This window comes from Calidris pugnax, unplaced genomic scaffold, assembly GCF_001431845.1.
Source record: "Calidris pugnax isolate Ruff unplaced genomic scaffold, ASM143184v1 scaffold4, whole genome shotgun sequence".
In the NCBI taxonomy this organism is placed as follows: Eukaryota; Metazoa; Chordata; class Aves; order Charadriiformes; family Scolopacidae; genus Calidris; species Calidris pugnax.
Window position 1 is genome coordinate 9206420 of NW_015090781.1, and position 18083 is coordinate 9224502.

At 36.0% G+C, this 18083-nt stretch overlaps 1 protein-coding gene across 3 annotated transcripts in view; it reads left to right on the forward strand.

Moving 5' to 3' along the window:
- The window catches only part of ATRNL1 (attractin like 1), a 488877-nt gene that overhangs the window by 161278 nt on the left and 309516 nt on the right, over positions 1 to 18083 (forward strand). For all 3 annotated transcript variants that reach the window (XM_014959493.1, XM_014959476.1, XM_014959485.1), the window contains exon 21: positions 4122 to 4174. In XM_014959493.1, coding sequence (XP_014814979.1) covers positions 4122 to 4174 — 53 coding nt within the window. The remainder of the gene's footprint in view (positions 1 to 4121; positions 4175 to 18083) is intronic.

The window sequence follows — 18083 nt, forward strand, 5'->3', positions numbered from 1 at the left end:
AGGAAATAATTCGGCGAAGAGGAAATTTTGTAATTGGAACTATAATTAGTGACTGATGCAGAGCAATACATATGCTTAATAGGATAGGATTAAATGACAAAACTAAATTTATTTAGAACCTAGCATACATACTCATGTGAATAATATTAGACGTATTCCTAATCCTAGTAGTTTCATCTTTTTACTCTGCTGAAAACAATGTGTTTAAATAGCATCTTTGACTTGAATTAAAGCAGGCTTCTCTAACGAGTAAGAACTCCACCTCATGTTCCTAATGTACATTATGAAAGTGTTCTGCACCAGGGGACAGAGGAGGAAGTGTAAGAGAGGCAACAGGGTTCTGTCCAAGATACTCAGTAAGGCCCAGCAACAAATGGCATGATAAACTAGCTGTTTTAATAAGATGGAATAAAAATAGGATTACAGATAGCAGGTAAATCTTGTGCCCCTTCGGTTGCTGTGAACCCCTGGATGGGGGATCCTCTTAAAATAATCTCTATCATATTATTGTAATTTGTTACATGATAGAGTGTCTCGCTTGTGACAGTCTTACATATAAGAAAAGGAAGATCCTGTCTGTGGAGAGATGCCTCCTGTCTCCTGTACCCTGGTCCCTTTTATCTCATGTAAAAACAAAACCATGTATCTTCTCCTGACAAGCTGGAAGGTTCTCATTGCTAACACCACCAGTAACCAGCACAGCCTGGCGTGGGGCCTTCCAGAACCTTCTCTTGCAGCAGCTACTTGTGCTCACAGGCGAGCTTCTCAAGGCTGACAAACAAAGACCAGTAGATGCCTTGCCCAAGATCACTAGCTCCTTGAGTACAATGTGCTCCCAATATAGAAAGTATAATATACATGATAACATATCAAAATACTTTCCTGTGGTGTAATTCACTGTTCTTTTATTTATTATGCATATTTTATCGTTTCATCATACTGAAACAGCTGGCTGTAAAATCACACTGCCATTTTCTCTTCAAGATTCTTGAAGGTCACTTCTATAATTGTCAGGGAAGAAGTAATTATTTGGATTTGAATGAATACTTATGAATACTTGTATATTGCAAAATATTCCCTACCTAGTAATTTTTGTATTAACCATTCTTTTGTGTGTCTTTTTAAGTAGTGGAACTTGTGATGCATTAGAAGGACTAATTAGAATATTATAGATATTCTTATTTTCTGTATTCACATGTTTTTTTCTGTATTATAAATAGAAGTATAAATACCAGAAAGGTATATGTTATGCTGGAGATCCCTGGGTTCTGGTGATTATTGATCCACAGGAGCTGGTTTCATCTGATTAGAAAGGTAGCTGAATGGAGAAGGAAAGCTGTATGGAGACAGTTTTTTTTTTTTCATAAAGACTTCCGAGATTAAAAATAAAAAGAAGTCCTGTTTTGTGTCAGAAGCAAACTGAGCTGATTTTAGTCTCTCCTGATGGAAGGTTGTAGAGCTTATTGTTACTGGTGGTCTGACGTTGCTCTTCCACGTTGTACATAGATCAGTGCCATTCTCAGTGAGCAGCAGGGGAAGTTTCTTGCTTCTTCCTCAGGCTCTGAATACGCAGTTATTTATACAAAATATATTTTTGTGTTTGGGCATAAAAGCCCAACATATTCTGAATACTGCCTGTGTTTAACATTCTACTTTGCCTTTGAAACAATTCCAAAGGGAAAAAAAATCCTCTTAAAATAATCTCTATCATATTATTGTAATTTGTTACATGATAGAGTGTCTCGCTTGTGACAGTCTTACATATAAGAAAAGGAAGTTCTTTTAAACTCTTCATTCAAAAATGATCCTTTTCTCATAGCTCGCTCTTTCAAAATTGCCAACTTAAAGTCACTTTCAGACACGAGTGTATTTTTACAAGGCTAATCTGTTTAAGTAGTGAGCTGTTCTTTAAAGAATTTAGTGTTTTGTGATGTTTAGAAAAAACATGTCAGGCAGACCGATGTTATTACTCGAGATTCTTTTCTCCTTTCCGTGCACGTGTAAGAGAGATACTTCAGCATCAATCCCTCTTTTCCAAATTCTGTGGAAAGGACTGTAAGGTCAGAATGTTTGCATGGACAATACCACAAACTGTGTGCTACAGGAAGCATATGGGTTTTTGGTTTCTTGGTGTTTAAGCAAAATTTTGTATATGTAAAAACACATATAATTGATCCTGAAAAGAGTTCTCACACTGATGTGAAACTAGGAGTGGGCAATTCCAGAAGATCTTTTTTTCTGCTTCCTTTTTAGTGGTACTTTTGATTATTTTCTTTAAGATACTGTAACAAAGGTTCAAGGAGATTCTCTAAATATTTTTTTTTTTTTTTTTAAACTGAGCATGTTAAGAATCGCCAGTTAAAAACTATTGAGGAGACCAACAGAACTACAAACATTATTCTGCAGTCTGCAACTTGTTAAATGATAGGACATCCAAATTAGAAAGTTTTTTAATATTACTCAGAAATAAAATAACACACAAAAATCTCCTTGCAATTCAAGTTTCTTAGCAAAAAGTAACGAAAAGGTAGTCTGAGCTATTAAATGATCCAGATTTCCTCTGGGAAAATATTTATATGGAATTTAATAGGCAGTGATAAGCTTTCTCTTTGTTTTATAAATCATTCTGTGTATTTAATAGAAAATTATAATCTTGCTGGAGACTTCTGTGGGATAGCCAAGAAAACCAAAGGTGGATAAACATTTTTCTATTAAGGTACTTGGCATTTTTAGAGAAATGTTATATAAGTCAATTTGATCACTGTGAAATTTAGGATGTTTCACGTCTTTGAAAATAACTTTCTTATTTTATCAATAAGAAAGATTTCTCCAGCTCTTGCCATGTACACGTCTTGTCAGCAGCATCAGTGCATTGTGTTTGGTCTAGATCTGCCCTAGTGCCCTGGGTGGTCAATGAAGAGAAGGAATTGCCTTGGCAGTTCAGAGAAGCTGAGTGGCTGAGACAGGGCTGTGCTTATAGTGCTACACGTATGGCTACGGCTCCTGGCCCCAGAGCTGGTTGCCATGGTCTGGTTGCAGCTACGTAGCTCAGGACTAGACTTTGTAGAGCAGGCAGCATAGCTTGGGATCACCTCTAGGTGCTGTGAAAATGTAATTGTTATTTTATGCTTAAGGGTATTTTGGAGTTTTGGGGTTTTTATGTTACTGTTGGGTAGTGATGGTTTTTAGTTTGGTTTTTTTGTTTGTTTGTTTTTTTGTTTGAAGTTTTTTTTTGGAGTTGGAAATAATATGAAGGATACATTGCAGCCCACCACATTGGTGTTTATATGACTGGAAATGGAAAGCGTTCGTTCCATCCCTGAAGGGATGGCATGAAGAGGTGTGGAAGGTGTCTGATGGTGCAAAGCCTGGTCTTGTAGCCTTTCAGGACTGTGTATGTCAGAGACATATTTGGGAGTTGAACATTGACTTCCTGTAGTCAGTGATCCCCCTGGTGGATGCTCATCTGCTGTCTTGGGGAGGGCCAGATCAAACCCAACTGAGGGAGTAACCTGTCACTGAAGAGACATGGTTAATTAGAGAGCCAGGGCTCAGTCTCCCTGCCTGGATCTCCTTAGTTCATTAGTGGAGACATAACCACCTGCGCTAAGTCCTACAATAAAGCACTGACTTTAAGCACATGACTGAACTGAAAGAGGGGAGATTTAGATTAGATATTAGGAAGAAATTTTTCACTCTGAGGGTGGTGAGAGCCTGGCCCAGGTTGCCCAGAGAGGCTGTGGCTGCCCCATCCCTGGAGGGGTTCAAGGCCAAGCTGGATGGAGCTTTGAGCAACCTGGGCTGGTGGGAAGTGTCCCTGCCCAGGTGAGGCCAGTTTGAACTAGATGATCTTTAAGGTCCCTTCCAACTCTGACCATTCTATGATTCTAAGTGCCTTATTCAAGAGCCCAGTCACTCTGACTTGCTTTTATAGAAGAGAGGAGAAAGAGGTGCCTCGGGAAAGTAGCATACCCTTATTAAGAACTGTATCAAATACTTTATATTTTCATGTGTTTGTGCTACTAGGAATGAAACTCATGCTATGTGGAATAATTTTTATTAAAACTATACTGTGTTTAATGGGAATGTTTGGTTTTGTCTTTTTTTTTTTCCCCCTGCAGCTGTGACTCTGAAAATAGGTATCTTGGAAATCCACTTAGGGGAACATGCTACTGTGAGTACTTATATTTTTAATATTTGGTAATTAAATGCTGTTTACATATTATGTGATAGTGACATTTTCTTGGAAAAATAAAATACTTTTCTTAAGATTTTCTGAAGCTGGGGCACATTGATATTTTGACTGAAAAATAAAATGCCCCACTGGGCTTCCCTGTTACTTTGTCCCCAAGAATTAAAGTCTACACAAATTTGATTCTTTATGCCTAGGTTAGAGGGACTGACCAAGCCATTGGTTTATTCTGTGTATCTCAACATATGTGAATGAAAGGAGTAAGTAATTTTGTCATTGTTTAAAAGTGAGAATTGGTGTTAAGGAAATGCGAGTAGTCTAAACAGCAGTATTTCCTGGAGACATTCTGAATGGTTTTAGCCACTCTGCCTCCCAGGGATGTGATACACAGCTGCTCTCCAGAGCATCATCAAATGGTACTGTGTGTTGTCTTCATGTTCTTATTGTTGTAGAAAAGGTGCCTCTGGCAAATTTACTTTAAAGCATTGTATTTCTGATAGTCATAGTGAAAGACCTGAAGGGATGAGAATGCTTATTACCCATGTGCAGAAATCCCTTAGTGAGCTGTGCCAATTTTGCTGTGCCAATTGATGCTAAATAGTAATTTTAATCATCATAAAAGCATATGGGATGTTGGAGAACACTGTTTCACCTTTTGCGATTTTTCACATACCTGCTCAATGTCAGACAATTGGATCCATTTGTCTATTATTTCCTAACATCATCCCTACCTCAAACTGCATAAAGACATATCTTTGAATATATTTATAACATCCATTGTGATCTTTGGCCTTTTTTTTTTTTTAGCATTTCATTTTAGAATGTACACAAAAGCTTTCTTTTAGAATCTTTTTAAGGCATCATTTACCTAATAAAGGAATATTTCTTTGCTTTACTGTTTCTTTTTTGCCTTAAATGATTTGCATCTGCAAGGTATGTTTTACAGAAAAAAATTGACACATACTATATTACAGATGCTGGTATCTAAAACATTTATTCCTCTTGCCAGGTATTAAAGAAATGTGGTGTGTGGTGGTGGTTTTTTTCAGTCACAGACAAGTTGAATTCAGATGTAAGAACTGGAAGATAATTTTTAAGTATTTTATCTTGAAGATACTGTTAACGTTGTTGACAGTTTACATAAAATAGACAAATTTGAAAATACTCCTTAAAACTATGTTCTAAAGATACTGTTGATCAAATAAATTGAATTCCATTTGTTGGAATTTGTTTTCCATTTGTTGGAAGATGTGGCAACATGTCCATTTGTTGTTTATGTTGCCACATGAGAAATGTTTCTTATTTCAGAACAGAAATTTCAGTATTTAGAAGAATGACTTTTTGTACCTATGAATTTTATAAATTTTTTACATTTAGGTTTAGAGTTAGATAATTATTTCATAAGGAGTTCATAATATGAAGAGAGTGCTGTATAGGCTATTTTGGATATGTGTATCGACATTTGTTTTGTCACTTAAAAATAAACATTATTAAATTTAAGAGATGGAAAAGAAATGACAGTAATGAGATTTGTAGACCACAGGCACCTCCATGAAAAACTTTATTTTTTTTTGCTATCGTGCTGCAGGTTGGTTCTATAAATCATGTTGGAGACAAATTGTAGTATATTCAAGATACCCTTTCACCTTTACCTTGCTGCTATTATTTGTCTTCTGTCGGATTTCAAAATATTTTAAAGATCTTGTTGTTCTGGAATGATAAATCTTCTTTTAATACTTCCATTCATTTAAAATATTGTACATAAATGATTTGTTGGAGTTATTTTATATGGAGGTAATAAGAAGTCTGTGGTAATTTAAGATAATGGAATTCTGTATTTCTTACATGGCTGATGCATCATAATAGGAATTAATTTGTGGATAACTGACTGACCTAAGATTTCAATGACAATTGCTTATCAGCACTGTTCATTTCCTGCTAAATCGTGTATTAAAATATGTGTATATTATAGAAATACTCCAGTTCCTTATCTATATAAGTACTTTAAAAAATGGCCTTACCATGGACTATAATTTGTGTAAGAAAATGTTTCACTTTTGTACAAGGCAGGCATTTGGATGGTATTTTTCTGTGCTTATTTCACTACTCTGTAAGAAACTTTCTCTTTAGACACTTATATTGCTGTTTTGCTTCTCCTTGAAGTGAAGAATATTCTTATTTTTTACAGCACAGGAATAGTTATTGCTCAGGAGGGAGGAAAATACTGAGGAAAAACAAATAGTATATACTTACGAGCATCATAAGTTTATGAGAAATAGAAATTCTAGGCATATTTGTTTCTATCACTTAGAATCCAAATCAGTGAATGGTAGCAAAGTAGGAATGCAACTAGTAATTTGCTCTATGCTTGGGATCTTCTTCAGGAAAGTTTTAGTCACATGCTTGAGTTTAGCCATCTTCAAATGACCAGTTTTAAGTGCTCAAATTTTACCTTTTTTTTTTTTTTTTTCCTCCCCTACTTGCACAAATACTGTCCTAGATTGGAATGCTTTTCTAAGCCAAAACTATAGAATTCAATCCTGAGTGTATGGCTAACTTTTTTATGATATTGGATGACCTCCATTTCTCTTTAACAGCAGGATGTGGATTGAGAATGCTTGTTCCCTTAGAGGAACCTTCTGCAACTTGTGATATTGTGAATACCCACTGCCCTATAAAAGCTCAGCTGTTGCCACCTCTTTCAGCCCTCTGCCCAGCTTCCCTAGTGCCTGCCTAGTCCTCTCCTCCCTCTAGCCTGTCACTGCCATCCTCAAGCCTAAGAAGGGGAAACAGACTGGTGTTGATGGTATTAACATCGATAGACTGTTTAAGACAGTAAGTAAACTCTAAACTTAATAGAGTTTACCGAGTGTGATAGCACAGATTGTTTTAGTTTTCTTATGCATGTCCTTCAGTGGTGATGTAGGAGCATAAGCAGAATATTAATGCCATACATTGGAGGTGCAGTGGTTGGAGAAGTGATCTGAGCATGGCTGAAAACACATGAAAATTACAGATTGGTCTTGCTTGATGAAAAAGAATGAGATTTATATAGGAAGTAACATGCTGAAACATTGCAGGGACATAATCTCAATATAGATATTATGCCAAAAGGATAAATGCAGATAGCAACAAAGCCGTCAAATGCTAGTGATAACAGAAGCAGTTGGTTAAACATCAGTTTTCACTCTAGTATGGCATTTCAAAACGTGGCAGCACTGGACGTGAGTAGTTTTTCTACTTTAAATTATCAAAACTTAATAAAAGTAGGGTACAAGCTGCATAATGGACAGGACATGTAATAGTGTATTATCCAGAATGTGTGAAAATCATTGCCCATTGCTTCTACTGATATTATTTTCATTTCATTCTTCATGTATGATTGAAAAAGCACAACAGAGAGAACAAACTTTTCTGAGAGTTAGAGAATGAGAACAAGACCACAGATACAGAAATTAGAAAAAGATTGAATGTATAAGAATGCATGAGCAGCTGCATGATGGTCTATCTATTCTACTACTTTGTTGTCAGTACCGGCTGAGTATGGGTGCCAGGGGAAGAGTAGAGCAAATGGACAAACATACAGTCGTACTTCTCTCTTTATATCCAATGATTTGCAGCTGAGGAACTCTGTGAGAGGAAGGATTTCTTGAGCCAAGTGTTCAATGTGCCATTGGTTAGGAATATCAGAGGAAATCTTATACATCTATACAAAGATTTCTATACATAATAAAAAGATTTCTTATACATAATAAAAAAAAAAAGAATATGAATACAAAAGCAAGCTTCATGAATTTAAAAGCCACAGTTTTGTTTGCCTTGTAGGTTGATTACAAGTCTGCTTCTGGAATGTCCCCCTATTTGTGGAAGGGAGGCTTGGTATCCCTAGGTCTTTCTGTTAGAAGCCAATCTTACTGTGAATGATTGAAAGCTGATTCCATCCATATAAATGAATTCTGAGTGGAGGCCAGAGATGGTTGTGCAGCTGACTTATGTGCACACAAACCATAAATATAAATATAACAGTGTGTCATGATGCATTTGTATTTGTTGTTGTTATTGCTCTTTGGTATCTCTGCCAGTGGGATGTATAACAGTGACACCTAGATAGCAAAACGTGCATCCGAATTGCTGGATTAGTTCTTCGTGCATCAGCACGAGAAGTACCTTGCTGTCAGAATCCGTGCTCCTGAGTGCAAAAACATGCCACAAAACCAGCTGATTTTAGGCTGATTGGGAGGAATCACTGGGACAAACGCCACTTCTGTGATTTTGACCTGGGTTATATGCAGACACGGAGCTTTAAATCATAAATGGATAAAGAGTTAAACTAGTGTTCTAGAGAAAAGGAGAGTTTACATTAACAATTCATGATAAATTGCTATATAGGGGGTGAATTATAGGCTGGCTAACAATCCCTTGTTTTGAAAGGATGTGATACTCTCCTTCGCAAACTTCTGTTAGATATCCATATTTCTAAGGTCAGAAACTTTCCAAAATGTCTGTTTTAACTACATGGCTTTTAGTGGAACAGTTCCAATGCTACGTTTCAAGCAAGAAGTACCACTGATATATTGTAATATGTGCAGAAGCATAAAAGCTTACAACAAGTCAGTATTGTGAGTGCAAATTGGATTATTTGCCTGCATAGTTTTTAGAATTTCCATGAGTTGAGCACTCAGGAGTTGCCTATTCCACCAAGAGCGTTCCTAGCTAAGACCATTCTGGTAGCCAGCTAAGAAAGTGTAGTTTAAAAAAAAAAATGTATGTGGATTTTACCTACCTTGGCTTCTTATTCCATTTTACCCATTTAAAAAATGTTTAGAAGTATTTTTTTATTATTTCGGGGTACTACCATCAACAGTGAAGAGAGAGAACAAGTAGCTTCTCCATTTGGTTCTGCAGATTGGTTGCTGTATTGAAATAGGCAGCAGCAGTGGGTTACAGGTCAGAACAAATGCAATAAATTAACAATTTTGATTAATCTCTTGCTTATCTTTGGCCTGGATGGTTTGGTGGGTCCTTGAGTGTCTGTAAACTTGGAAAAAAAGCAGTGGCAGTTTGCCTTTTGCATTCAGCAGTGTGTTATGTATCCAGGGTGACACTGTAGAGTTTACTGTGCTGCAGAGCAGGCCTACTTTTAAATTTGTTAGAGATTAAAACACGACCTTTGAGAAGGATTAGAGAATGTAGAAACAAATGGAGGGCAGGAGGGATGGGTCACTTATGAAGAGAATTAAACCGGGGTGGGGCCAGATGAGTCATGGGTTTTTTTTAGAATTAAAAACTTGTTATTGATGATTTATTCTATATCTTTACAAGAATATATGCTGCATTCTCCTATGTTTATAACTAAAAAAAAATCCAATATAATGACTAGTAGGAAAATAATATTTATAGATTATTTTTTAATTGTCTTTAGATAAATTTTGTTACCTGGTATTTTTTGTTACTTAAGGTACACTGCAGGAAAAATATGTGATCATATGTGAGCTACTAAAAATTTTGCAGCAACTTTCTGGGGAGTGACCTGAGTAATTGGTTTATGCCATTGTAAACTCTGAGTCATAAAATCATTATAGCTCATAACACTATTGCTTGTTTCCTCTGTATACGTACAGAAAGGATAGCAATAAGCAATTCTCTCAGTATGTCAGCAACTCACAAAGATGAAGAATGATACTTTCATGTCCAAAATTGATGAGGAAGCATGAAATGTACATTCAGTGGAAACTCTCAAGATAATATCTGGTATCTGTGCAGGGAGCTGGGGGAAAAGAAGGAAATTTAGCTACTGGCTGTAGAACCACCTAAGGATTCCAATTGAGTCCTGGAGCTGCATTAGCCCCGTTACTGCTGACATACCAGGACTTCAAAACAGGCAGAGTCAAGGGAAGTGCTAGTTCTTACCTATAGTCTTTACAATTTCTTATAGAAAATTTTTATTATAATTTAAAACTTTTAAATAATATTGTTCTGCAATATGTATAGTGCCAGAAACAAAACCAAGCACTCATTTCTTGTATCCCATTTATTTAAAATTCATCTGACTTGATAAGAATTAAGAAGTCTTAATTACCTTTGGATATCTGGGCTTTGGACTAAAGATCCTGTTCCTCCTTTAGAGGTGCTACTTTTCATTTTTCCTTTCTGACTTTTTTTGTTTGCAATAGTAGTGACTAGAAAGATAATTTGATAGTGGACAGATTATTAAAAGTAGATAAATTATAACAACACAGTACATCTAATGACTTTGTAGAAACATTGGATTAATACTGTCTCAGAGCAAAAGGGTCAGATAATACATCCTTATTTATGTTGTTGAAATACAGTTTATGCCTAATCTGGCCTATTGACATGGTCTGATAGTTTATCCTGCCTGGTGTTTCCTTACTATTTGAACATATCTTGTTTTTTTTCTTCTTTTTGCTGGGCTTATTCCTAGTCAAAGTTCTGATATAGGCCAATTTTCAGTAACAGTTATTGTATTACAGATGTTATAATGTCATAAAAAGGTGAATTAAAACTGTTGAAAGAAATCTCTCCAAATAGCATGCCAAATTTTCTCTTGAGGTCTAGCTGCCTTGTATCAATCTGGCAAGTTGAAGGGGCAGAAACTTAGGTTGTTCACTCTTCTGTGAAGATGACAGAAGCAGACGTAAGCAACCTCTGTGAAAGGAGTTGTCCCAGGGGCAGGTGGGTGCTGGATCTGGAATGAAACTTGGCAGTGGTTGCTCTCAGTTTGTGAGGGGCACACCAGGATCTACCATAAATCACTTCCTGGGCTGCTCCAGCCCTGCTGCTTGCAAGGTTGGGTTTGTTTTTTTTTTGTGAATGGAATTTGTTTATACTTCCCTTTCCTCATCATTCGCCAGCTTGTCTTCCATGTAGGGTGCCACTACTGAAGAGTTGTTGCTCCTCAATCCCAAGCAGGTAATCTCAGCAGGATTTAGCTCAGAGCCCATTCCAAGGAGTCTTCAGTGCTGGGGGTACCCCTCTGCGATGGCCTTCCCCCCCAAATAACAGGCTGTGTGGAGACCTGCACTGGGCCAAAGACACGTTGGTTTCCCTGGTATTCCTCATACTATACTGATGTGATAAGAGTTTTGGTTTTTTTTTCCTTTTTTGTAAAATAAATTACAGGTTTTTCCTTTTACAATCACTGGGAGATGTTCAGATCTCAGGGCAGAACGGCACAGTTAGGAGAGCGTTCCATGCTAGTCAAGAAATGCAGATATGGTCTAATAGGTGTTGAAACGTGTAATGCAACCTGACAGCAAGAGGGTACAATGTGAGTTTTAAGCACTCTGCGTGCGTGTAGGCAAACAGGCATGTATATGCATTCAGGGACTTGGAGCATGACATCTTTTATTAAAAAATTATAAAAAATTAATTATCAGATAAAATGTACTGGAGGTAGCCCATAAAGCACTAGGTGGCAGACTTGCTATACTTAGAGAAAAATTAAACTCAAGAACATTCCAAGGAGAGTATTTTAGAAGATAAATAGCAAATAGCACTTTTAATAAAACTGTTAGAAGAGATTTTCCAGATATTTAAAAATTATGTTGAAATTTAAAGGGCATAAACAATAAATTTTAGTTATTGAAAAGGTGTTTGTTTTAGTTGAGTTGTGAGATGTGTACCAGCAGTTAGATGTTTCGCTACTGATTTGTAGAATTCGTGTTTCCTTTTGGGACAGCATTAATTTAAACTAAATACATATTGTAATTATAAAACTGTCATGCTTGACTTAAAATAATGAGTTCCACCAATTATGTCTAACACTGATTGACTTTGATACAGAACTGAAACAATTTTTATTATTTATAAATACAGTAATGGCTCATGTGGTCTTTTGAGTATATGGGTTTATACAAATAGTTTTTATTTTAAAAGAAATCTTAGTGTTTAAAGAGCCTAGTGGAACAGATTACAGTGTAAATCAGACAATTTGAGGATGGTTTGAGCAAAGATTAGGCTCAACAAACCTACCAACTCAGAACACATAAAGAGCAACAGACAAACAGTCTTTGCCCTGAGCTAAAATAACCACACAAACCAACTGTCACCTTCCAGAGACTTAAAGCAATAACGACACCAAGAATCTGAGGCTCCTAATAAAGGATTATGATCTCACCCCAGGCTCTATGTACTCATTTGCCAAATGCTAGGTTGGCTTGCAGCTTTATTGGGCAGGCTAAAGAAACAGTTTTGCTGCCAATCATTTTCAGACTTTACTGTGAATTGGAGAATCCTTCCCTGTATGTATTTACTTTTTTTTTTTTTTTTTTTTTTTTTTTTTTTTTTTTTTTTTTTTTTTTGGAAGGTGTGGGGGTGGGAGGGACAGGACACAGATGGATTTTCTTTGTTTGTAAAAAAACGCACTTTATTTTTGAAATGAGGATTATTTACTTTCTCTGATAGCTTTTGATGATGTGTCAGTGAATTTACTGACTGACATCCCCTTACAGATACTATTTAATAACTTCTGCCAAAGTAGACGAAGTCATTTCAGTGACTGTTCATTTAGATCTACTACCCTAAGTCAAAAGAAGGTGGCTGCTACCTTGGGCAAACGAGCTTTCTAACTGCAGAGGCGAAGGAAATAATAGATGAATGTTCATTATAATGTATGCAAATAAAAGTCTGAATTGGAGGCCTTTAACACCTGATAAGACTGTTCTACAGGCTCCATAATTATTTTTTATATTATTATTTATCTTGCAAAAATAATATATAGTATTACAGTAAAATACCTATTAGTATAAAATTTAAAACAATATATTATTTATGGAACTATACATTTTGAAAAGCTTGATGAGGCAAGAGTAAAAGAGACTTGATGGCTTGAAGAACTCATTCAAAAGAAACACGTTACTTTGTAGCAGACTCTAGCCCATGTGTGGGGGTTTTTTAAATGAGAAGGAAACCAATGCAAATATCTACATATATACAATTTTTTATTTTGTCTGTATATTGAGCTGGAGTTTATAGGGCTGGATACATTTAGAATCCTTGTGCTGTATATACAATGTACTGTATGTGTTTCCCTAACACGTCCTCAAGGCCAGGAGCTGTCGCTCCTCAGACACCTGGGAGGCCTTAGAGCTCCCCAAGACTGGAGTTGTAAGAAGCAAAGGGAATAGGAAAGGATCAGTCGGTGTCCCTTTACCTTCTCACAGTGCAGGGAAAACCTTTGTGGTGGTTTTACAGTTGCATTGCTTCCTGTGCTGACTTCCCTGGGAAAAGAGAGAATTCTTGATCAGTGGGACTTGAAGGAAAGATCTGTATGAAATCTTAAACCAATGGAAATAGGAAAAAACCCACCCTGACATCAATAAGTAAGTGGTTTATGGATTGTGGGAGAATCCGTGTTTTGACTGGGAGTTCTTGGACAAACTAGTGTGTTATTGCGTGTCAGCTGGGGTACTTCCCTCCACTGACAAATATGAAGCAGTTGAGGATGGTTTAGCCTCTTCCATTACTGCAGGCTGAACACTAGTGCAACTGTCTGGTTACTGTAAGGTGTCTTGGGTCCTGAACCACCTAATCCTAGCACGGACATTTGTAAAAGCCAAGAGAGCATTCAGTAATGTTTTCAGCTTTAGAGTTAGTGTTGTGAAGTCCTTGCAGAGTATTTGAGTTGAGGGGCTTTGGAGGATCACTTAAATAAATTGAGGGTCATTTCTATCTCAAGATGATGACAAAACCTGGGATTATTTAAACTTTAAGAAATCTTATATGAGGTTAAATGTGGACATTGTCAAGTTCAACTTTCTGACTGGCTAACTCGGCTCAATTTCAGTGTATTGTAAAGTAGCCTGTGAGTCCTTGTTATTAATTTATTGTCACTTTTTCTTAGCTTGAATTGTGAATATTGTTTTAAAATATGTTCCAGAAATACAACCCATTGACAGCAAAGTGTAATTTTCTAGTCACTTGATATAAAGGGTAAGGCTGACATGAAATGGAAGAGCAATCTGTGTGAGGTCAAAAAGCAGCAGTATACATTAGCAAAATAGATACAATAGCAAACAAGACAGTCGGGGAAAACTGAAAAAATGTGTTTGTCAAGGAGTATGAAGATGCACTGGTAGAGAAGTAATATATATATATTTGATTTCTCTTCTTATACTATGGGTTAATAAATAAGCTTTACGATGTTACCCCCTTAAGGAAATGCCATGGTCATCAGAATAAATTTGGAAGAATGACAAGCTATGCAAAATTTGGGCAGAAAAATCGTAAAAGTGCAAAAATCTCACGTTTTTCATAAAAATTCTACTCTTGTTGAGTAGAAATAGGTACCACTTCTGGATGGGTTTTGGAAAATATGGTGAGACAGGTTGTAAAGTGTTAGAGCCGTTCATGGCACTAGGAATGGCTAATGAAAGAGAAGAGGAAGACAGGTCGTTATTAGAATGAATGAAATGATGGAAGGAGAAAAATAAAATTAATCTAGGGAAGACAATGTACAACATGCAAACATGTCACTACATGTTCATTGGCAAGGATTGCCTGCCACAAAATACAGTCTGTGAAGCTCAGGTATAGATGATATGAACAATCTGTGTTTTTCAAATACCAATAACAGGCAGACTGTTGGTATTTGCTACAGTTTGATGTCCCTTTTTTACATGATAATTAATTTTCTAGAAAATCTGTGTCAAGAAGTTTGTGCCTGGTATCTATCAAAAAGTAGTGATATGTGTTAATTGTTCTGTATTAAGCTAAACAACAACAACAACAACTAGAAAACAATAAAAGAGGAAGAGGTTTCTTCTGTTTGTGCATTTCAGTTGCAAATACTTTCTTCCCGTGGCCAAAAAAAGTCATGAATTAATGAAAGCACAGCTGTATCTAGTTCCTGGTTTATAGAAAAAGTAGCACTAGGAAAAGAGAACATTTCTTTTAATGTCTGGCAGCTGTTTGAGGTGGAAATTGAGTTTTCCAAGTCACTTTCAGAAAGGAGTCAGTGAGCCCTGCCGCGGTGGCCAACGTTCCCTCTCTCAGGCAAAGAATAAATCTCCTCTGAAGAGTGGGTGACTGTGTTGGGGTTGAGAAAAACAGCCTTTTGGGCTCCATTTTTCCTTCCTCTGTTATTTCCATTTGCTTAGTTTTAACAAACGGTTTATTGTTGTGTGTGCTGAACTGCCAGCCCTACAAGCTGAGTTTGTAGGAAGTGGGGAAAAGAATCTAGGTTTATTTTTTCTCAAGTTTGTCATGCTGTACTTACCTCAACCCTTAGTAGAGAGTAATTTCTTCCTATCCATTTTAAAAGCCTTGTGGGCTGGATTAAGCAATATCACAGCTATGTAATCTCATTTGTAAATGTTTAGAATTTTAATACAACATCAATGGGTTTTTTCTGAATTGGTACTCAGGTTTTTTAGCATGAGTGAAAAGCAGTGAAAATGTTATTTAAAACAACAGATTCTACTTTAAATATGCCTGGTGATATTTTAAATGAAAAGGTGCTAGTGTTACATCTTCTTTTCAAAGCTGTAATGCAAAAGCATTCTGCTGTCTGTTGTGTACAATTATGGTAATTTAAAATATCATATTTTTTATGATACAAATACCTGTTGCGATTTATGCAATTACAATAGATGAGACTGCACAGTGAGGTATATGACATGCACTATTTCTGTCCAGTATTAAGTGCAGTTTTGCTGAAAATGTTCTGGATTTTTATGCTATAAGAGATTTTACTTCTCAGAACTAACATGTTAAAATTGTTTGAGAAATGGCAAAGAATATCAGCAAAGTTGAAACATCTCAACTTCAATATACATTGTGTATTTTATACAAATCACGTGGAGTCAAGCAACATGGGGTAAGATCTGACATTTGGACTGTAGATTTAAGGCTTCTTAAGCAAAGTTCAACTAAATAATGAGAAAAAGGAAGGACGAGAATTTTGAAAATGTTGAGATATTACAGGAGCACCTACTTATTTCTGTGTTTTTATAACAAATTTACAAAGTGCATGTTCTGTCTCCTTGTGTGGCCTAATCAAACAGAGGTTGCTTCTTTAATTGTGTTGAATTATTTGTGAATGAAGAAAAAACCTCTGCAAATAATCCACATAGAAGTTATTGTGTGAAAAACTTATGAATATTCTGAATTTATGTGAAAACTTGAGCATATACATGTATAAGAGCATAAACAATTTAAAAAATAGTATTTATACTTTTTCCATGTTCCTATTATGGACATTGATCCATTTTAGAATAAAAGATCAATTTCATTATTTCTAAAAGGAAAAAAGTACTTTACTTGTAGGGTTTCTGCAATAAACTGAAAATTATAAGAGCCAGATTTAAAATAACACTAAGATTTGACTGCTTTCATTAACTATATGACAAGAAACATCCCTCTTTGGCAATAACACATGAACTCAAACATTAATTTAATGTTGTTTAATAATTCCTGTGCCATGAGCTTTGAAATGCTCCATCATCAGAGACATCTAGACCTTTTATCTAAAATTGGTGTTTAAATAGCTACCAATTGGTGCACTCACTTTTCTGTGTTGTTGCCTTTTTTTACAAATATTTTGTTCATAGTTCTCTAGTTTGTTGTTTTCCAAACTCTGGAAGATGGTCTGCCCCATGATCCTGGGCAGAATTTGAAAAGGGTCTGCAGCTATTCACAGAAAACCTGGCAGCTGTTGCAATGTTTCCAGTTAGGAGTTGGTGAAATATCTATTAAAAACAATGAGATAAGACTGTGGTCCATAATTTAAAAACTTTAGGAACTTCATCTTCAGCTTAAAAAGAACACAGGAAATTGTAAGTGTTCCTTAGTTTTTAGATCTCAGCAAGAAGTCTTCTCTTGCTTCCGGTACCATTGACATACCTGCATATTTACTTCCATGACATTTAGAGTGAGATGCATCTCAGCTTTTTAAAATCATAGAATCATAGAATCGTCTAGGTTGGAAGAGACCCTTGGAATCATCGAGTCCAACCATCTACCCTACTAGGTCTTTCTGTAATCAGTGGATTGAATCAAGGGTTCCTCGTCCAACCTCTGTGTGTCTCTGTCTTAGAGATCAGTCATCTTCAGAAAGTTTTAACTAGAGTTAAACCAGAGTTATCCTAGACTATTAGTAACATTAACTGTGTAAAATTTTAAGGCAGGTCAGATTTTTCTATATTTGGCTCTCCATTAGGATCAAAATTGGCAACTTATTAGACCTTTCCAAAGAGCAGTTGAAAATGTCATAAGAGAAAAGATTTGTTTGAAATAAAATTTAGTTACCCAGTTTTCTGCTTATGACACTAATCACTATGACTTGTTAGCCTAGTAGATTTTTTTTTAAGCACAGTAAAAGAAACAATGAATTGTTACTGCCGTATGTTTTTAAAAAACTTTGAACTTCTATGAAATTCATTCTCACATGCTCTTTCTTTGCATGGAAGAAAGCATATAAATAGTAAGTGCTGGGGTATTTTGAAACTCATTCTGCTGTCATTACATTTAGCAAAAATGCAAGATTTGCTAGTTTTATAGTAAAGAGTTCACAGTAAATGACTTTTTGTTTTGTCACAATGGACAAGTATTGTCGGACACCAACATATTTCAATATAACAATGAAATGAGGCAGTGGATGACTGCTAGATACAGATGACAGAGGAATGAATCAGGCAGCTGCTCTGAAAGTTCAAAATAATTATCCTGACTGAAAATAGGTCTGGTGGTAACCCCCTAACTTTGATGTAATACAAGCAGAATTTATTTTGGTCACAAATGAATATGATTTATAGCATTTGATAATGGAACTTGGTTTCAAAAGCAACATTTTTGCTGATAGAGAGGAATATGAATAGGACTGTTCTCAACAAACTCTTGCTGGAAATAGAGAACAATCACTAGAAAGAGC